The 22,620-nt window shown below is 36.9% G+C and overlaps 1 protein-coding gene across 1 annotated transcript in view; it reads left to right on the forward strand.

Moving 5' to 3' along the window:
- Window positions 1-22,620, forward strand: part of Amph (amphiphysin) — a 117,238-nt gene that overhangs the window by 49,056 nt on the left and 45,562 nt on the right. The window contains exons 5-6 of the mRNA XM_089101213.1: window positions 8,129-8,319; window positions 19,956-20,228. Of these exons, the coding sequence (XP_088957339.1) occupies window positions 8,129-8,319; window positions 19,956-20,228 (464 nt within the window). The remainder of the gene's footprint in view (window positions 1-8,128; window positions 8,320-19,955; window positions 20,229-22,620) is intronic.

Genomic DNA, 22,620 nt, shown 5'->3' on the forward strand with positions numbered 1-22,620 from the left:
GTCTATTTTCCATTTATCAGTAAAATAATTACATAACAATCTACAAATCCCCACAAAGGCTCCATGGCCTGTAGGAGGGGGATTATGGAAATATCAAATAAACATTAAACATTTAAACGCTTGAGATTTAAACAATATAGACATAACATTAATATTTAAACATATAAACATAAGCATTTGAACTTTTAACATGTGAAGCATTTGCTTCATAAAAAAAAAAAAAAAAAAAAAAAAAAAAAAAAAAAAAAAAAAAACAACACACAAGGACGGTTCACTAAATACACTTTATCAAACTACAGTGAATAACAACATCTAAAAAAAAAAAAAACTATTGGCAGCAGGAAAAAGTAAAGAAAATTAATCACATTAAAACAAATATTTTTTTACTAGTCTTTTTAAGGTGCCAAACGAGTGGCATTCTCGAGCCGAATCGGGAAGGGTGTTCCATGTCAAATGACACGCAACAAGAGGATTAAAATCAGATCTTATTGTTGGTGTATGGGGAATTTGGATATTTAGAGAACTACGGAGTTTATAATTTGACCGATCAGATACAAAAGAAGACGTAAATCTTAGAGACCTAGGAGTATCACCAAGAAGCTGAAGAAAAGCGAAAGACCTACAGGAAAGAATATAAAGTTTTTTAACATCAAGTAACGGTTTAGTTTCTGGACGATTTACACCCTGGATAAGATTTATAGCTTTATCATAAATATTCGAAAGCGGTTTGAGAAAAGAAGGGAAAGTAGACATCCATATGACTGAACAATAGGAAACATAAGAATGAATTAAGCTATGAAATAGGATTCTTTGAATTGGTCCTGGAAAGATATGCTTTAGTTTTCTTAGAATACCGAGGTTTCTGCATACCTTCATTTTAATCAAATCAATATGGCGTTTGAAAGATGAATTTTCAGCTAGGAGGATACCTAGGAAACGGACATGGCCATCGTTTGGTCTACTAATAAAGCCTTTGGATATATGAATTTCAGATAATTGAGGGCAAGCCTGGAATATACGAGAAAAAACTAGTTTTAGAAACATTTAAGGCAAGAGAGTTAGCATCAAACCAAATTGAAACTCTATCGAAGAGGTCCGTTAACTTTTTACGAACCTCATCCTCTGTTCTCCCAGAAGTAACAAGGATGGTATCATTGGCAAACGTAACAAGAGAATACCAGGTTTGCAAACTTTAGTTATGGATACGGGAGAAAATTGGAAGACATGGACGACAGCAATAAAGAGGATTTTTATTTCTAACTGCAAAGAATATGTCGTTTATATACATTAAAAACAGTACTGGCCCTAAAATTGACCCTTGAGGGACCCCCTGGTCAACACTTGATGGTGAGCGAAAAAAATGGATCAACAGAAATTATTCTACCTGACAAGAAAGACTTGAACCAATAAAACGCACTACCTCTTACGCCAAAATGAGAAAGTTTAAACAGAAGAACACTGTGGTTTAAAGAATCAAAGGCTTTACGAACATCCAGAAACAAAGCAGCAGGAAACAAATGGTAGTCTATGGCAGAGTGAAGATAATTCAGTAAAACCGCACAAGCATGCTCAGTCGAATGATTTGCTCGAAAACCAAATTGAAAATCGTGAAAAAAATCTTTAGAAGTAAGAAAATGATTAAGACGAGAAAGCATCGCCTTCTCGAATATTTTGCTAAACACAGACAACAAAGAAATTGGCCGATAGTTGGCTGGATCATTTCGTGTCCCCCCCCTTATATAATATGATGACTCGAGCACGCTTGAGACTACTCGGGAAAATACCATGCTGAAAGGAGAGGTTAATAAGTTTTGTTAAGGGATAAATAATGGAAGGAAGTATGAAGTTAATTACTTTAGTAGGAATATTATCAGGGCCAGACGACGAACAATTTTTCAATCCCATGACAATTTTAGCAATTTCTTTCTCCGTCGCTGGTTCCAAAAAAACATTGACTTCATATAAGGTGGCCCAAGATAAGACCTGAATTTGGATCTTGAAGGAGAAGAACCAACAGCCGAAGCGGTCCTTTTACCTATATTCACAAAATATGAAGTAAATGCATATTGAACATTCAGTTCACCTTCGATAATTATGCCATCAAGATACAAAAAAGAAGGGGCTGATGGAGACTGAAAAGAGGGCCTAAGCACAGAATTTATAACCTGCCAAGTTTTTCTTATATCTTTACCACAATCTGAAAAACAATTAAAATAATACTGGGACTTGGCCTTTCGACAAACATAATTATGAATATTCCTATAAATTTTAAATCGCTGAAAGCAAATAGCTTTTATTGAAGGGCTAGCAGACTTAAAGGCCCTCCAGAGATTATTTTTTCTCCTACAACTCCTAAGGAGACCAGGGGTCATCCAAGGATTTAGAGGAAAAGTATTCTTAGACTTACGATTAGAAGGTGAAACAGAACAAATATCAAGAACAGCGTCTTTAATAGACTCATAAAAAGTATCAAATAAATTACAAAAGTCAGAATCACTCTCAAAACCACCCCAAGAAATTTCTGCCAATCTTGACCTAAGAAGTATCAATTCCACTTCACCAAACCTAAAAAGCCTCTTACCAGACTCACAAGTCCTCTTAATAGTCAGTTTATCAAAACAGTATATAGAGTAAACAGGGAAATGATCGGAAATGTCGCTCACCAAAACACAATTTTGGATCAAGGTAGCCGTACAGAAAATATTGTCTATCAGAGATGACGTACTCTCTGTTATGCGAGATGGGATACATACAGAAGGTAAAGTACAAGCATGGCACGACAGAAAATCCAAAGATACAGAAGACTTTATATCCATCAAGTTTATATTAAAATCTCCCATAATAATTAATTCAGTCGACTGTTTTAGGATGATATCCAGTAGATCATTAAGGGCGTGTAGAAAACAGTGGAAGAAACAGTGGAATAGAGCCACTAGGATATCGATAAATAATACCAATAATTAAGCCCTTACCTCCACATTTAATATCTACGAAAAGTGACTCAAAGACACCTTCGATATTTCTGGATAAATCCATTCTAAGAGAATATAGGAGATTATTAGAAATATACAAAGCAAGACCACCCTTGGCCATCTTTTGTCGATTCAGTCGTTCCATTTTATAACCTTGCAAATCCAAAAGCATATCATTTTTAGAATCTAAAAAAGTCTCGCATAAACCAACAACGTCAGGTAGCCCATCAGAAACAATCTGTTTTAGATGGTCAATTTAAGAACAAAGACCCTGAATATTCAACTGGAGCACTGAAAAATATCCATATATATATCTAAGCACAATCCGCAAATGATTGAATCTTTCGTATCATTGATTGACTAGGGGGTTTGGCCAAAATGAGTCTACGGTCAGTCCATACATTAAATTTATCAAAGGAATCTCTTGCCACATTTAAAACTCCTCGACGCTTGTTTGTTAGAGTTTCTGACAAAAATATTCCACTTTTTGTTAGTTTAGTCTTTGCTTTGAAAACAACTCGAGCTAATTCCACATTTTTGAAGCGTATTAGCAGTGGAGACACTTCAGATTGATGGTTAGACTCATTCAAACTAAATCGATAAACATTTACAATATTATTGACTTCAAAACCAGGGACCAGCATCTTGTCTTTAATGATAACCAATACTTCTTTTTTTAGATCATTTCCAGGCCTCTGCCTTACTCTATTCATCACTAAGCAATCCTGCATCTTTTCTTGTTCAAAATCATCCAATTTCGATTCCAATGACAAAATCCTACTTTCCAAGCTTTTAACCATTGCAAATAGTCCTTTGAGTGATTTTTCTATTTCTTGTAATTTTGGGTTGCAATCAATGGAAATAGCATCATGAATTTTTCTTACTATAATATCCATTGCTTGATTTGCTGTATCAGGGTCTGATAGTTTAGCCTTAACTTGACGGGATATCTCAGCTGTAAGATTCACTTGTGTCCGATTTAATTCATCCTGGGTAAAAGCTTTTTTGCAGGATTAGGCTAGGTGCCAGTGAGACTTCTGCAATAACACTCGCTGGGTTTAATTCTAGATAAGTATGTGATGAGGATTTATAAATGTTCGGAAACGAATCCAATTCGGTAAATGCTTTACCAACATCTTTTTCCGTTCCTTTGCGAGCACTAGGGTTATCCGAAAGTAATTTCAAATTAGACTCTGGCACTTGGTGCTCAGAATGATCGCCGTAGCAAAAAACTGTATATTTCCATAATCCTTTCGCACCACTTTTTGACTGCAAAACAATTGCTGGCCAAGGGGGGTAACTTTTGAAACTAGCGAGAACAATATCAAAAGGCTTGAATTTTGACATGAGCGTAACAGTGAAAATAAATAATTACTTATCTTTGAGTTGGCCAATTAATCCAGTAATTTGCAAATAATTTCAAGTAATTGCAAGTAGTCCAAGCATTTCAATGCACGATTCAGATGATAATAGTGCTGAATACTAATCCAAAGCCACAATCCATAAATAATCCTTAAGCCGTAATCACATACAAGTCACTTGTGTAATCAGATCTTAGCTTAATAAATTTCTTTTTAAGCAAAATCAATTGGCTCCGTGCCTATATAGGTTTATCCACAAGTAAAAAGGTAATTCATGAAATGTACTTTTTTGTTTTAAGATGTGAACTGGTCAGAGACTGAATGAGAAAATGGAAAATAATGTTCGTATTTTCGTGAAGGAAGTTTTTACGTGTGTTTTATTGCCGTTGTCTGAATATACTTCAAATTTTATTCAGAACCCAAAATTCAAGATTAATTATTAAATAAAAAACCTCTTTTAAAATCTTTTAAACACAATTACTAATCACGAAGCAAGCTTGTATTTGTCCTTGTCATCTTAGAGGATCAGAGAGGCTTTACTCAGATTTAAAACTAACAGAAATTACTCAATATATCTAGGGCGCTGCCTCTTCCTCGACCCTCGCTCCAGACGCTAAAGTCTTAAAGTTCTTTAAAAATACTTCTCATTCAGCTTGCATGCCCTCTATGCAAGCCATTGCTGGGGCAGTTACTTTGTTGTTTTTTGTATCAACCGGCCTGTATATGTCCCTGTTATTCTGAGATGATCGGAGAGGTTGCATTCCTCCCAGATAAAAATTCAGAAAAATAAGCCGGCAAAGGAATTAATTAAAGATGTAATTAATTCCTTGTCAAGTTTTTGAATCCTTTGCTTGTTTAGAAAACGTGTAATTATGGAGAGTTGACTAATGAATTGTCAACTGCTTGATTAGTGACTATGAAATTTCTAGCATATTTATGGCTTATCAGGAAGTCTAGGGCAATGATCTTCATGATAATAATTGAAACATACCACATTTGTTTTTTTTTTTGTTTGGGTTTAAAGTAAGTACAGTGCTATGGGCCACTTAAACTACAGAAACTCCTTTTTGCGAGCTCCTTGCGCGTTTTCTTCTATGGCACCAGCAAAGGTTGCCTGTGCCGTCGATTGGGGGGGGGGGATGCTTCCATCAACATTCTTACTCCCTCCCCTCCACTTTAGATTTTGACATATACCTTTTTTGGGTATTTTTGTCAAAATAATTGACAAAAAAACTCAACAAAATTGCAGACCCTAGTTTCTGAAGGATATAGTTTTGCCCCCTCTACATTTTCGTGAATTTACGCTAATGAAAATTTCCTAGTGCTTCTTTCTAGGTATTTTCATATAAGTAGTAAATTCTTTTGGTATTCACTGGTCCTAGTTAGGTTCTGATTCTACAAGCAGCACACCTGAGTAGCAATTCACGATCAGGTCGAAACTTTCAGAGATCGTTCCTAGTGCCAAGAGGAGTGCATATTTTTCAGGAGAGGGAGGGTGTTAGGGGGCTCGGAAATGGGGCAAATTTTTTTTGACTGTTATCAGTTTGAAACATATGGTCTTTAGTCCTTAGGCCAAGAGAAGCCTAGTGTGCCAAAAAAAAAAAATTAAGGGAAAGGTTCCCCCAAAATGGGGTCCAAAAAGGGCAAGAAAACTTTTTCATCCAAAAAACTTTAGGGCCAAAAAACTTCATCGTAAGTTCTTGGGCTAAGTGGACCTAAATGCGAAAGAGACCTGAAAACGAGGCTCGACAAAGGGCACAGCGTCATTTTTCTTAATGGATTAAAATTTAAAACTATATCCTTAGGCCAAAGGGATCTTATTGTACAAATGCAGTTACAGTTTGGAGACATGGACCTCCCAGAAACATAGCCCCATAAAGGAACAAGTTTTCTTTCTGTTCGGCTTGAACTTTATATTCTACGTCCTTGGGCCAGGGGAACGCAGTGCACAGGAGAAAATTGAAAATAAAATTTATTTCCCAATGGCCTAAAATGTCTTCTTAATTGAGGTTCGAGCCCCCCAAATTGAAACTTAAAGCTGTTTCCGTGGGCCAAAGCGAGTTTAATGTAGAAAAACATATTTGGCTAAATAGGGCCTAAGCAGGGCTAACGAACTTTTCTGAACGCAGATTTGAGAAACCATACATAGGTATTTCTCAATTGACTTTAAAGTTGCATGTAGATAGGGCCAACTGAACCTTAACAAGGGCAAAAAAAAGTCGGAGAAAAATATTTTGTATTTATTTGTAATGTCAAAAACCTTGAGTAGGGTTTTTCTGTGTCTCTGTTATATTTGTCTTTCTTTCAGTGTTTCTATCTGGTGGTATAATATATCAGCATGTTATTCTATAGTAAATCCTTGTATAGTTACTTTATAGGTCTATTTTATAGTTACTTTATGGGGTAACAAGGCTGTATCCAGGATTTTGTCTGGGGGGGGGGGGTACGCAAAGAAACTTTAAAAAAGGCATAAAAAATGTCTTTATAGATATTTTTGTTATTTTTACGAGTTCCAGAAAAATTTTTGGGTTCGGTGTTCAACCCGGTAACCTACCCCCCCCCCTGGAAACGGCCCTAAAGGATATACCTGTATAGTATATCAGCATGTTACAGGTTGAATGTTACTTTTTCCTGAAATATGTTTTTGATAAGCTTTAGGTACTTATATATTATAAAGATCCCACTCAAGAAGTTTGAACTGATCTGTTTGCGTTAAAGCGGTTTGTCTTTCTGCACTAGGAGATAATTAGCTTAGGCACAGTGAGATAAACTATCCTATAAGTATATTTTAATTAAATATTTAATATATAGAGTTGGTATTTTGGTTAGGTTATGCTAGGTATTTGACATAACACGTTCTGGGCGGCCTGCTTTCCATAATTCTTTGTTGTAGTTTCCATAATCTTGTTACTAAAGTATTATATTTTCATCATATTTAAGCAAGGCCGTAACCAGGGGGGTTTACGGAGTTTGCCCCCCCCCCTGAAATTTTTGTCTGACTCGTAGATCCATAACAAAAATGAATATAAACAAATGTTTGATGAATTTTTAAAAGATTTTTTTACCCCCCCCCCCCCTCTGAAAAAAAAACTGTAAAACCCTTCCTGAAAAAAAAATCCTGGATACGGTCTTTATTTAGGTACATTTCATTAGGGTTAACCTAACTTCACTTCTTGATTGGGGTCGCTATAATACATAAGTATCAAGCTTTATTTAAAAGAAATTTATAAGACGTACCGTAGAAAAATAACATGAGTTCAAGCTACGGTAAATTTTGTTTGCTAACAATGTCAAATTTAAGTTGTTCCTGCTTCCTAATTCTAAGCGTTAACTATAAAAAAAAAAAAAAAAAAAAAAAAAAAAAAAAAAAAAAAAAAAAAAGCATTGCAGTAAAGACTTTGAGACAGAATTTTATTGAAAAAAAAAAGAAATCTAATTTATAAAGAAAACAATTCCTTGGTTTAGTAGCTTTGTTTGTTTAGTTAGTTTTAAAAACGAACTGAGCATGGGCAACTTACAGAAGTGGAAACTGGCGCTAGTGTAGACGAAAAAGAACTGCCAACGCTGTCTAGTGTTAGGCATTCCTTGGCATTTTTTTCGTACCAGGACTGAAAATTGAAGTAAATATGTGAAAAAATGACAAAAAAAGCCAAATACAAGATAGCGTTGATGATTTTTGAACACTAGCGCCAATTTCCACTCTTATAAGTTGCTATATTCTGTAGGCCTACGGCATTTTCCAAAGTATAGACTATATAAAACCTATAATCGACTGAAATCGTTTAATTATTTCAGAAATGCGAGCGGCGAGTAAGAGCTTGTATGAATCCATAGGTGAAGTATACGAATCCGATTGGACTGGACATGACCTACTGTATCTACAGACCCAGACAGTTGATATGTTGTGGCAAGACCTGGCTCATAAAGTTACAGACCAGGTCCTCATTCCCCTGAATACATACCAAGCTCATTTCCCCGAAATGAGGGTAAGTCTAATTTCCTTTGTTAGGACATACGCGGGGTTACCATAAAAAGGCGAATGAAAGGTGCCAAAACCAACGCTTTCTGCATCGACAATTTTTTTTTACGATTATATGCAAAAGGTCGGTGCTTCTAAAGGTTGAGGGATGATTTCCAGAAAGATTGTTTGTGTTTAGTTTAATTACTCAGTTGCTAATTAACTGAGTATGCTCAGTTACTAAAAATGATTTATAAAATCTTATTTTATATATAAAATTTATTTATAAATAAAGAGAGAGAGAGAGAGAGAGAGAGAGAGAGAGAGAGAGAGAGAGAGAGAGAGAGAGAGAGAGAGAGAGAGAGAGAGAGAGAGAGAGAGAGAGAGAGAGAGAGAGAGAGAGAGAGAGAGAGAGAGAGAGAGAGAGAGAGAGAGAGAGAGAGAGAGAGAGAGAGAGAGAGAGAGAGAGAGAGAGAGAGAGAGAGAGAGAGAGAGAGAGAGAGAGAGAGAGAGAGAGAGAGAGAGAGAGAGAGAGAGAGAGAGAGAGAGAGAGAGAGAGAGAGAGAGAGAGAGAGAGAGAGAGAGAGAGAGAGAGAGAGAGAGAGAGAGAGAGAGAGAGAGAGAGAGAGAGAGAGAGAGAGAGAGAGAGAGAGAGAGAGAGAGAGAGAGAGAGAGAGAGAGAGAGAGAGAGAGAGAGAGAGAGAGAGAGAGAGAGAGAGAGAGAGAGAGAGAGAGAGAGAGAGAGAGAGAGAGAGAGAGAGAGAGAGAGAGAGAGAGAGAGAGAGAGAGAGAGAGAGAGAGAGAGAGAGAGAGAGAGAGAGAGAGAGAGAGAGAGAGAGAGAGAGAGAGAGAGAGAGAGAGAGAGAGAGAGAGAGAGAGAGAGAGAGAGAGAGAGAGAGAGAGAGAGAGAGAGAGAGAGAGAGAGAGAGAGAGAGAGAGAGAGAGAGAGAGAGAGAGAGAGAGAGAGAGAGAGAGAGAGAGAGAGAGAGAGAGAGAGAGAGAGAGAGAGAGAGAGAGAGAGAGAGAGAGAGAGAGAGAGAGAGAGAGAGAGAGAGAGAGAGAGAGAGAGAGAGAGAGAGAGAGAGAGAGAGAGAGAGAGAGAGAGAGAGAGAGAGAGAGAGAGAGAGAGAGAGAGAGAGAGAGAGAGAGAGAGAGAGAGAGAGAGAGAGAGAGAGAGAGAGAGAGAGAGAGAGAGAGAGAGAGAGAGAGAGAGAGAGAGAGAGAGATCCATGGTAGCACCCTGTAGCCGTTTATGCATTGATCTTTGGCATTAATTTACCAAGTACGGCTCAAATTTATCGCTTTTAGAAAAGCTCTGATAAGGTAGCTGTAAACCGGGTGGGGTAGAGAAGGGACGTATGCAGTTGTGCTGTCTGTAGTGCTTTCTTTGTGCTGTCTTGGTGCTGCAATAAGGAAAAGTAGCATATCATTTACTACTGGAAAATTTGACCATATTTTTAATTTAACTTAGAAAACCGCACCATCTTCCGTCTTTGTCCGACTGATTCCCCCTGAAAAATTCACAAACCTTCCTGACCCCCCCCCCTCCTGAAAATGTCCTTCGGACAGCTCCTTTAGGAAACTTTCCATCAGAAAATTCCCCTTCGTAGACAATTCCTCCTGGAAAATCTCCCCGTAGACAATTACCCTCTGAAAATCCCATCTGTAAAATTGAGCTGCGAAACGTAAATTAAGACCAATGAAATGAACGAAGAAAATCAGGAATTTTAGAATATTCCACCTATACTCCAAATGAGGGCAGAATATGTGGTGCTTGTCATGGTTGCTCAATTACTGCACATATCGTGCCCTTTGGCTGCTCTGTTTTGTATATGGGAGGAATTTTGCGGGAAGAAGAGTTGTTCACTATTAATGTTATCACCAAAACGCTTATATTTGTAACTTTGTATGGTCGCTTTCTACTTTGAAAAAAAAACCTCACTTCTTGGAATTATTTTGTTCTTGCCAAATTATTTTGTTGGCAAAAAATAAATGGTAAAGAAAGATCAGCATTTTTAGTTGCAAAAGTTGAATAAATCGGCAAGGCCATGAAACTCCAAAATCCTTCTTGACTTTATCAGCGGTAACACAACTGTGGTTAATGCAAATTTACCTTATGGAGCAAGTTTTTGGCTTACATAGATTCTGGCAATTAGACATCTGATTTATTAATACATTTGGTCACTACTACATAATTTATAGGAATCAGGGGCGTAGAAGGGGTATGTGCTAAAGGACACGGCTAGCTTTCTCCTATCCGACATATAAACGATAAAAAAAAGTAGTTGGCTTACTTTTGTGTCACATAATGGTTATACAAATAAAATCTCCTTAATCTTCACGGTGATTCGGATCTGTACACGGAAATATGTGCAGAAAGCCCCCCCCCCCACCCTAAAAAAATACGGAAAGGACTCCAAAGGAGGAATTAATATCGTCCGGCCAGAATTACACTGTATATGTGTGCGAACATTCCTCCTGAATGTTTGCACTTTTTCGGAAATGTAACACCATTTTCGCGGGGTTTCAGGCTTTTTTTGAAATCATCGTAAATGTGCTTTCGCCATAAGCTTTTACGATAAAAAAAAATCGAATTCATAGCTACCATTCTTGAATCAGCTTCAAATAGTGATTTTTCCTCACCTGACAGTTTTTTTTTGTTTTTTTTTTTAATGTATTTTTGAATTTTTGGTTACAATGAGTTTGCCAATTTTTTAATCGGTATTTTAATGTCGTGACTAAACTTAATAGGAGGTAAAAGGCAGTGTGCGTGTAAACCGGTGGTGCGGATCTCCGTCTCAAGGCCCTTCAGCCAGGAAGCGCAATGGGGGGCCAGGCATCCTGTGCTTTCGTACACCCTTCGTGCTTACATTCCCCATGTTTCTTCAGATACCCATTTAGGGCTGGGTCGACTCTGGCTGAGCTTACAGAGTCACGCCACTGACCCCCGTCCCAAACCAAGTAACTGGCCATAGACACCTTAAAACAGTTTGTCGCCAGTTCTATGATTTTTGAAGAATAGTTCATTTGAATTTCATTCACTCTCAAGTTCCCGAAAAAAAAATGCAAATAAATTGTTTACTTTTGTGTTGAATGGAAAGGGGGTATTTTTGAGTGTATTGGCAGGTGGAATGAGTTGTCGTACGGAAGGATATTAGTATTATTAGTAAAGACGGTGGGAGAAGTGAAGATGTTAAAAGCAGAATAGCCAAGGCTCAAGGTTTTTTTTTTTTTCACAGTTAAAAAAAAAAGTTTGGAAGAATTGGAAGATAGGTTTGCAAACTAATATCAGAATTCCGGAAGCTAAAGTGATCACAGCGGTCAAATATGGCTCTGAAGCGTGGGCGTTCTGAAAAGCGGATGAAGGTTTGCTTGACGTTTTTCAAAGAAATTGTCTACGGATTGTTCTGGGTACCCTGCGGATTGACCGTATTTCAAACAGTAGGCTGTACGAAAAGTGTGGTTCAATCCCGCTTTCTAGGGCTATATTGAGAGAAAGGTTGAGATGGCTAGGGCACGTTCTGCGGATGAAGGATGACAGATTACCGAAGATATTTATTTTTGGCCAACCGTCTAGGGCTAAACGGAACGCAAGTCGTCCACGGTTGGGGTGGGATGATGTCAAAGAATGATTTAAAGGGACTGGGAACTTCCTGGGAAGGTGCTTTGAATAGATTGGGACGGAGGAGGAGTGTGCGTAGCTTTGTTGGCCTCAGGCGGCTTGGTGCTGCGGTGTGTTGTTAGTAGTAATAGTAGTAGTATTCCTGTGTTTAAGGGGTTACTCAAAGCAAGCAAAAGTTTAAGGAGGATTGATTGCTCTGTTGCATTGTTTTTTTCGCGTTTTATTTGTGTTTTGTTTGTTTTCTTGAATAAACCCCGTTATTAAATTGAAATGGAAATTGGTCCTATTTTTCTTTTTGGAATGTTTGGCTGTTAGTTTTCCCAGTATATAAAATAATGTAGTTTTAATTTTCAAACGAACTGTAAGTAAGGTGCGACCCGGCTCAATAGTAACCGAAACTCTAAAAACCAGAATTTTGATACCAATAGATAAATGAACAGAATCAAATTTTTTGGTGATTTCAAATATATAAGTTTCATCAAGTTTAGTTTTACCCATCAAAATTAAGCGCCTGGGAAAATTTGCCCTATTTTCGAAAAAAGGGGGAAACAACCCCCAAAAGTCATAGAACTTCAATGAAAATTACACCACCAGGTTCAGCGTATCAGAGAACCTCACGAAAAAAGTTTCAAGCTCCTATCTGCAAAAATGTAGAATTTTGTATTTTTTGCCAGAAGGGTTATCACGGATGCGTGTCTTTTTTTTCAGGGGTGATCGTATCGATCCAGAAGTCCTAGAATGTCGTGAGAGGACTCATCTCACAGAACGGAAATTAAAAGTTCTAGTGCCCCTTTTAAGTGAACAAATAAATTGGAGGGCAACTTGGCCCCCTGCCACGCTAATTTTTTTCCCGAGGTCACCCAGTTAAAATTTAAAGAGAGCCATTTTGTTCTGCTTAGTTGATAATCTAATATATATGTCTTTGAGGATAAATTAATCCCCCACAGATCCTGGGGGAAGGGCTGCAAGTTATGAACTTTGCCCAATTGTTTACATATAGTATTGGTTAATGGAAAGTATACAGACGTTTCAGGAGGTATTTTCTTCTGTTTGGGGGGGGGGAAGGGGTGTCGGAGGAGGGGGTAAGGGGGAGGATCTTTCCATGGATGATATTTCCTTGGGAGAAGGGACATTTCTATGAAGGGGGCACCGGATTTCCCAGCATTATTAAAAAATCGATCAGAAATTAAATATTAATAAAAGTTTTTTCAACTGAAAGTAAGGAGCAACATTAAAACGTAAAACGAACAGAAATTATTACGTATATGAGGGGGTTCGTCCCCTAGTCAATACCTCGCCCGTTTTTGTTTTTTTTTAGTACTTTTTCAGTCACGCTAAAGTTTTTTTTTAGTACTTTCAAAAGAGCTATATATTCTAATTAACCGGTCTTTGTGATTCAAACAAAATTCGAACTTCAGCGTAAAGAGTGAGGTATTGACTAGGGGTAAACTCTCTAATATACGTAATAAAGACATACGAATATAGAAGTTCGTTACGTAAGTTAATTCGTAAGTTACGTCAGAACAAAATTTCGAGGAAGCCATTTAGCCAAAACAAGTAAAATTAATATGCAAATTTCTTTTTAATTATTCATGTACGGTGAGCCAAAATCAAAGCTGCATTCATTCAAAAATGTTCAGAAATGAAATAAAAAAAAACAAGTTTTTTTTAACTGACAGTAAGGAGCGACATTAAAGCTTAAAACGAACAGAAATTATTCCGTATATGAAAGGGGCTGCCCCCTCCTCAACGCCTCGCTCTTTACGCTAAGGTTTGACTCTGTCACACAACTGTATTTTTTAAACAATAAAAAACTTTAGCGTAAAGAGCGAGGTAATGACTAGGGGGCGAACCCCCTCATATACGTAATAATTTCTGCTCGTTTCAAGTTTTAATGTTGCTCCTTACTTTCAGTTAAAAAACTTGTTTTTTTATTTATTCATAACCGCTATAAAAACATCGTTTACATTGTTAGGTTCCCATGGGAATAACTGATTTTCCTTGTTGGTCAATGGGGAACTGTAGTTCTTCCAAGTGCGGTTTTTGGCTATGTTGAATCCAATTGTGCAGTTTTCTTTTTAATTTGATGCCATTTTTGGGGGGTCGTAGGCTATTTTCCGAAATTACCAAAAAAAATTTAACCAGGAACTCTTATAATTTTGATTAATCCAGACAATATTTACCGTTCTTGAATCAGTTTCAGATGACAATTCTTTCTCATTTGACAGTTGTTTTTTTACGTGTTTTTTTATTTTCGGTTACTATGGACAAGGGTTCGTGATTTATTAGTTTGTCCCTAAGGAGTCAACCATGATGCCCCACAAAATGAGACAATAGTTCATAAAATGGAATTACGGCTACATGCATCATGATGATCCAGTAGGGGCAGTCTAGTAAAGAACGAACAACGGCCCATAGTAACCAAAAATTTCTTAAATGCGAAGAAAACTTGCCATTTGTAGCTGATTCAGGAATGGTAAATATTATATTAGGAGCACCCTGTCTCATCGCTTCAGCGTAGCGTCAATTTTCTTCATACCACCAGTTGCTGTTCGCCCCCCTCCCAAATCATAGATGCTATTAAAAATTGGTCTCGAAGTATTTTACCAAGAAGATGGTTAAATAATTAAGTTCTTTTTTCTACTCAATATTTAGTTTTAATTCTATTTAGTTCTAATTTAACGTTTAATAAACAGTTTCTTTGTTGTTTTCAATATTTAATGGCAGTTTTGTATGATTTAATTAGTTTTAATTTTATCAACAAGTTTTCTTTTGTCTTTTAAATTTTTTAAAAAGAATATAAATTCCCCGGCTTCTTTAACTACCCATACCTACACTTTATCACAAATATATTAATAATAAAGAAGTATATGACGTGAATTTTCCTAACAATAAAATATAAAAGGAACAATTAAATTAACATAATTAAAATGTTTGAGGTGAAAAGCTGGTTCATTTTATAAAATATAGAATTGTGTCAAATTGACGTCATTAAAATTTGATATTTCAAAAATGTTGGATTTAGACAATATTCAGAAATTGGTCTAAAAAGGGCTTTTATTATACATAACCCTCGGTTGTGAAACCCTATAATTCATAACCACCTAAATTACAATAACATTACAGTATAGGCTGGAATAGCCTGTACTCACTCTAGTTCATTCTTCTCCCCCCTCCAGTCACTTCATATAAAGGGGTGGCCGTAAAAACTTGGGAGAAGGTTCGTTTGATTGGGAATTGAAAGTTCTAGTGCTCTTGTTGAAAATCGAAAGTGATTGGAGGGCAACCAGACTTCTTCCCGTGCCCTTTTTTGCTTTATGACTTCATGTAACCCCCAAGACATCTGATCAATATTTTGAGATTACTATTTTTTCAAAATAGTCGGAAGATCCAGTAATTATGCCTTCAGGAGTGGTATAACTCGCACAGCCGGTGGAACGAGGACCCTATGGGGTGCAATATAAATGTAATGCGAAGTGCCAAGTGTTTACAAATAGGTTTTACCGTGACAGATCTTGGGTGTGGGATTCGCTCGAAATTTCAGTGATCGTTCTTTTGGGTCAAGAGGGTCTCACATTTTTTTTGAGGGGGGGGGGGGGGTTGAAACTCGCAGTTGTAGGTCCCTGGGCCAAGAGTAAACTAGTACACAAAAAATCATTTGAGTGCAGGCGTCCCTGAAAATTCGGGCCCTAAAAAAAGAAGCTTTTCTTTGGTTGCCTCAAAACTTGTATCCTAAGTCCTTATCATTTATATTTCTGTGGGTCCATTCTTTCTATATAAGTTTGGAATGACCTGTCTTCTTTTTCCTCAGAAAGGCTATTTAGGCAGTAAATATTTGGGTATTCTGAGTTAATTTCGCGACATCTGATTTGGGAATGTATAACACATGTCCTAACCTATGATTTTTCAGATATCCTTATTTTTACCCACAATTGCATGGTATTTGTGTTAGTATATGACTTCATATCCGCATCACTACCAGTCCATAGGGATGATTTTCACCCAACTCGTAATTACAGTGTAATGGTATCCCTTCTGTGATATTTTTTCGCTGGGTGCTTTTTCGATTATAGTTTACACATTCTTTTTTAATTTGTATATGGTGGACCCTTCAGCCGAGGCTCCAGTGGCTGGGGTCCATTTCCTTCAGTCCCTGGGGAATAGGTTCACTTATTTTGTACATACTGACGCATTTGGTTTTCATGGCTTTGTCAAGAACTTCGGCAGCTGGTGAACCTATCGTATCCTCCAGGTGGACATTCAAATCATGAAAAATAAGTAGTTGGTGTTTCTGGTATTTAGATATTTCCAAGTTCCCTGGGCAATTTGGGACTCGGTCGTCCCCTTTTTTTAAAGAAAACACTCTCCACAACTAGAAATCCCCATTATGACCCCAATCCTCGTTCCCATGTCAAACTTTTTCAGTTGCACTATGTATCTAATCAGTTGCAGGTTCATTCCAAGAAGAACTTTTTTATTTTGTACACCACCCTCCTCCACCTGTCTATGACAATCTAACTCTATCCGCTCAATATTCCATATTCTGATAACCGCTTTTCTATAGCCCTGAGTAATAGAAAGAGCCAATTTTGGCCTTAACCCATCCAAGGATGACCGGGCCCCATTCTCGCCTCTGGCTTAGCCTCAGCTTTCTTATTACCATCGATTTCGGAGTATTTTGGAAATTATGGTGGCCGGTGTTTTCCGTCTCCCCGGTGATTACCCCCTGGAAAATACCCCTCGGAAAATAATCCCCTGTGGAAAGTCCCCCCCCCCATGGAAAATACTCCGCGAGTTTGAGTTTTGTTTTTTTAATTTCCTTAGGGGGAGAAATTTTAGTACTTGTGTATTATGCGCCACTCACTCAAGGTTGCGCTGTGTGTAAAACTCCGGAATGAAGGGGGGGGGGTAAACGCTTACCACCACGTTTGTACATAGGGGGGGGGGATAAAGTATTTGGACAGTTTGAAGTCAGAAAACAATTCTTACTTCATAATATGCAGACTTATCGTACCTAACACATTCAGACTTATCGTACCTAACACATTTTGCATGCAGACCCGCTATACTTAACCCGCCCCCCCCCTAATATATAGCCCAAATTTGTTGCTAAACTAACGAAGAAACCGGTCTGTTCCTGAGTTATCGTAAACTTGAGTGAGTGGCGTATAATGCACAAGTACCTGAATTTTTCATGGAGAGATAGTCGGATTTCCCGGTATAAAACGACCAGAAATTCAATTTAAAAAAGACAAGTTTTTTCAAGTGAAAGTAAGGAACAACAACCTCCTCAAGACCTCGCTCTTTACGCTAAAGTTTTTTTTGTGTAGAATTTTAAAACAAATTTAAAAAGAATTTTGAAACATGTTCTAATTAAACAACCATTTGTTTTTAAGGAATCGTTCTTAAAGAATTAGGACAAAAAGTAAAAACTTTAGCGTAAAGAGCAAGGTCTTGTGGAAGGGGCAACTCCTTTCATAAACGTAATAATTTCTGTTCATTTTAAGTTTTGATGTTAGGTAAAATTATTCTGCATATTATGAAGTAAGAATTGTTTTCTGACTTCAAACTGTCCAAATACTTTACTGCCCCCCCCCCCTTCTGTACAAATATATAGCCCAAATTATATATTTCCCATATATTCTGTCACTTGTCTTTCTTTTGTCTCACGCTGAGCTGAAAGAGACTAACGAAGAAACCGGTTTGTTCTCGAGTTTTACGCAGCGTAAACGTGAGTGGTTGGCGCATAATACACAAGTACCAAAATTCCTTCCTCCTACGGAAATTCAAAAAAACAAACTCAAATAAAATTCTTAAATCTGAAATGCCTTTTTTCCACGGGGGGGGGGGCTAATCGTCAGGGGGAGGGTAAACGACTAGAACTGGAAATTTAATCTGGGCAATTTTATTCTCTTTGAATGCTAATTCAATTCTTCATTGTATTCCATTTCAGAGTTTCACGTACTCTCTGTAGTCCGTAGAGCTTTTGAGCGTGGACTGGTATCACTCAGGTTCTAGGAATTTCTGTTAGGTATACCTGCAGAATTTATGTATAATAGGGCAATGGCTTCTTGCTAGAAACTATAGTAAATTCAACGATGTAATTGAGGTTTTCTAGTGCAGTGCTATTCTAATTCCTGACATCGCATCAAATGTAGATAAATCTATTTGAAAGGCTATGCATTGATTGAGACCTGCTCTCCTTCATCTCACGCCCTCCTCCTTTAGTCCTCCTTGCACACACCCTTTTCTATCTCCTCTCTTTTATGGCTGTTTGGAATTACTTATCAAGTTTATATATTTTATAGTCGTATAATATATTTTATATATATATAAATATATATATATATATATATATATATATATATATATATATATATATATATATATATATATATATATATATATATATATATATATATATATATATATATATATATATATATATATATATATATATTATAAATGTATATTGTAACCTATAGAAAGAGTGCCAAAAACTATGCCATTTTGGATTTTACTGAATTTTTCTTAGTCACCTTTGGAAATCTGTAAAGTTGTACTTTATGCAGGTCAACTAATTAAATGGTTTCAATATTTAATTAGTTTGTGCAGGTTTCTGTCTAGTTCCAAAAAGCACCATCTTAAAAGGCAATTAAATTGATTTAATTTAATTTTGATCAAATCATGAAGGATGACATATTGTCCTTGTCGGTCAACCGTCTAGGGCCAAACAAAAATGGGGTAGAAAGATATCGTAGCAAAATATTTAAGGGAAGTGGAAACTTCCTGGAAGGATGTAAAGAGGGAGGCTTTAAATATATTGGAATGGAGGAGAAGGGTGTGCAGCTGTGTTGGCCTCAGGTTGCTTGGTGCTGCAGTGAGCTGTTAGTAATAGTAGTAGTATGAAGATGTATCCAAGAGTATCCTCCCCTGGATTTACTACCGAAATCTGAGTTGGGCTTACTAAATAAATTCATTTGATCTAATTCATCTACTAATATTTTAATTTCCTTTAGTTTAATCTGACAACTTTTGTATCGGTTGAGGGCCCATGTTTACTTGCTTACTTGTACTTGGGTTGAGCCACAGGCTGCTCAGCCCAGCTCAGCACTATGGATGTGTTTGACCACGTTCTGCCACTGTTTTCGATCTCCTGTTCGTGAAAGAAGGATTTCTAGCCACGATTTTCCCGTTTGCGTCCGTGTTTGGGCTCAATAGATGCCATAAATCTATAAAAGTGCCGATGGAATTATAAGTGGCGCAAGTCATTGTATCTTTACTATGGAGGTCACATAGTTTTTAATCCCTCTACAGTTTATTCAAAACACTGCTTTATGTAGAAGATCTGACCATTAAGTGACTAATCATTTGCTTACATAGGTACATGACCCTATTAGAGGTCATACCCAAGTTCTTCTCCGCCTATCATGGGCATTGTATGGGGTAAGTAGTTTTTTTTAAGTGCTGAGGTGTGCTAGATAGATTCCAGGGGCCCTCATCTCGAATTTTATGAAAAGATTTTGATGAACACTTGTCGACTGTTTATGATCGGAAGCGTGGAGTTTTTTAGTTTCCCCGCCATGTCTGCATCAATTTATATGGCTTGATATTGATGTTTATTAATATACCTAATTGATCAGTTGAGAATATCTGATATAAGACATGTCTTTAGTGTGGCTTTTCCAATTGAATTGGGCTGTCGGCTGTAGTCGGCTTTTTGTTCGCTGGATTTAAGTTGTTCTGAAAAAATAAGCCGCTTCGCCTGATTTGTTTTGAGCCTAAATAAGCACTGACAGAGACTGGACCAACCAAAAAAGTCAAAGATTACGGAGTCACTGACTTGGCTCTGGCTCTGGATCACCAAGTCACTGACATGGCTTTTTCAGACTCCGTCTGAAAAAGCCATGGTTTAGACACGGCTTTATTCGAGGAAAAAGTCAGCTTTGTTTTAAGGTTGAAGTGCTATTTGAATTAGACTGCCATATTTAGGGAAATAAAAAAAAAAGATTAATTCTTTAATATTATATATTTCTTTTTAGAAAAAGATTGAGAAGCGAAACCGCAAGCTAGTCGATTATGATAGTCAAAGGCATTCTTACCAAAGTTTGGAAACAATGCAGAAGAAACGCGATCAAGGAAAAATCAGCAAATCCAAAGAACTTGTTGATGAAGCTAAGAGGACTTTTGGTATCATCAACTCGGAGCTAAACGACGAACTGCCTGCTCTCCACGATTCTCGTATCTTGTTTTATGTCACAAATCTACAAACGTTTTTCTCTGCTGAACAAGTTTTTCATTCAGAACTTGCTAAGGTCAGTTCTGCAAAGGTTCTGCATCTAAACTGAATCTTAACAAATCACCCTCTCTCTCTCGCCCTCTCTCTCTCTCTCTCTCTCTCTCTCTCTCTCTCTCTCTCTCCCTCTTTCTTTTTCTCTCTCTCTTTCTTTCTCCCTCTCTGTCTTAAAAATTGGGACCTTAGTGATCCCAAAGACCACAGCACCTTTCAATCATAAAAAAATAGAAGATTAAAAGTTAATTGTGCTGTCGCAATCTAGTGCTTTTGTGCTGCCTGTGCTCTAGCAAGTGACAAACAATTAACCCAATTAGCTGTAGAGAATTTCTATACAGTCGATATCCTCATCAAATGAAATGGAAGGGAAAATGATAAAAAAAATTGCTCTCAGTTCCATGTCTAACCCCCTTCGCTTTAATGTAGACAAGATCTGCAGGAATTCGAACATTTTAATTAAACACAATTATACATACAGTATTAAAATTAACTGCGCATGTCTAGTGGCAAACTTTATCCAGTTTTGTAATTATATAAAAATATAATTAGTTAATGAATTAAGAAAAGTAAACACTTTAAGCGAAGAATAACGTCTTATAATAAATAGTAAAATTTTATGTTCAATACAAAAAAAAACCCACATAGGATGATCATAATCAGCTCTATAGGCACTTAACGCTATAGTGCCACAATCTGAGAACAGGAATATCTCAGGAAAACTAGGAAATAATTATTTTCCTTGTTCACAAGAATCAATTCTGTCTCAGAACCAGGAAATTGCCCTGTCCCAAGGAAATAAAAAAATAATAATTTTCACCCCTGGACCCATCTCAGGTCTATTTATACATGAAAACCATGATTTTTGGGCAATGTCCAGTTGTTTTTAGGGTATTTTTAGATTTCTGTGGGTGTTGTTACGTTGAACCGTGAAACAAACTTCCGTAACAAAAAATTAACAATTTGTATCCAGTTGTATAATTTTTTAAGTATAGTTAAATTAAGTCATGTGCTCTCCAGTTCTCCCCCTCCCCGCCCCCCCCCCCCAAAAAAAAAAAACTGTCTAATTTTTTTTGGATGGAGCAGGGTTTTTGGGTGTGTTGGTAGGTGGAATGAATTGTTGTTAGAAAGGGTCGTTGGGGTCAGGAGCCGCGGCAAGTGTAGATTTTATTCCTATGTTTAAGGGGCTACTCCAAGCAAGCGAAAGCTGAAGGAAGTTTTTTTTTATTTTTTTTTATTTTTTTTTTTTTAGTAAACCCTATAGGCTATCCCTAAAAAAAAAACTAAAAAAAACCTTTGACTGCGTTGTTCATTTAAAAAATTTTACATTGAAAATACTTTTTTCTAAAAGACAACTGAACCTTCAAAGGAATGTTACACCTTTTTAAGGTGTTTGGTGCCATTTGTTTTAGCCTAATTATTTTTTTTAGTTTGGTACCAACTACAACAAAAACTAGCCTGCTGCTTGTAGAATTTTTTTCATAAAAAATAATTCCATTTTCCCTTTATTTTAAAGATAGGCTATAGATAATTGTGTAAGTTTCTTCTCAATCAGTCAGGGTTCAATTTCACTGTCAGGGGTACTTGAAACGCTATATAGGTTATGTATTTCACTATGCTGGTTTCATCACTCAAGTTATAGAGCTCTAAACATCACTTTTAAGTAGAGTGATGTGGGAAATAAGTAGCTTCTCGAACTTGTATAGTAGCTTCTTTCAAACTTATTGCACCGATTATGACAATGATATAATGATAATTTATTTATTGTCCACAAAAACACTGTAGGCTACAACAAGTATTGAAATGTGGAGTAAAAAGAAATTAAATACACACAAAAAATACATAAAATACAAAAACAAAAAATATTAACTATAGAAAAAATTTAACATGGCGACTATTGATTATTTAACATTAGCATCATCGATTATTTGTAAAGTTCAAGATGTATTTATTCACCAGGTATTTTTAACTTTAATATTAATTGTATCCTCTTTTTTTGCAATATCCACTTTGATAAATTTTCCGTCACGATTCTTTTCCGAAATTTTGTGACCGATGTCCAATTTCAAAGTGATTCCATCTTTTGCATTTTAGCAAAAACTTGATTAGGGAAATACAGAATTTGCTACAATACAGATTCAGCGAGAACTTTAAAGTTTTTTTGTTTCGTTAAGTTTAGGCGTTTTTTATTTGTTCTAAAAAGATGGAGCTGGACATGCTAGGCCGAGACCACTGCCAAGGTATATATGCAGCCATGGGCGTAGGGAGGGAGGCAGCTGCCCCCCCCCCCCCCCTAGACCTTCAAATTTACATTAGATACGGCTGAAAAGGCAGATGGTTTGGAAAACGCAGTTGTTAAAACTCCAGAACACTATCGACTGCCCCCCCCCACTAGACAATATGCTGCCTAATGCTGC

Source organism: Artemia sp. Qi Xiang Cuo, chromosome 15, assembly GCF_049724085.1.
Source record: "Artemia sp. Qi Xiang Cuo chromosome 15, ASM4972408v1, whole genome shotgun sequence".
Lineage (NCBI taxonomy): Eukaryota > Metazoa > Arthropoda > Branchiopoda > Anostraca > Artemiidae > Artemia > Artemia sp. Qi Xiang Cuo.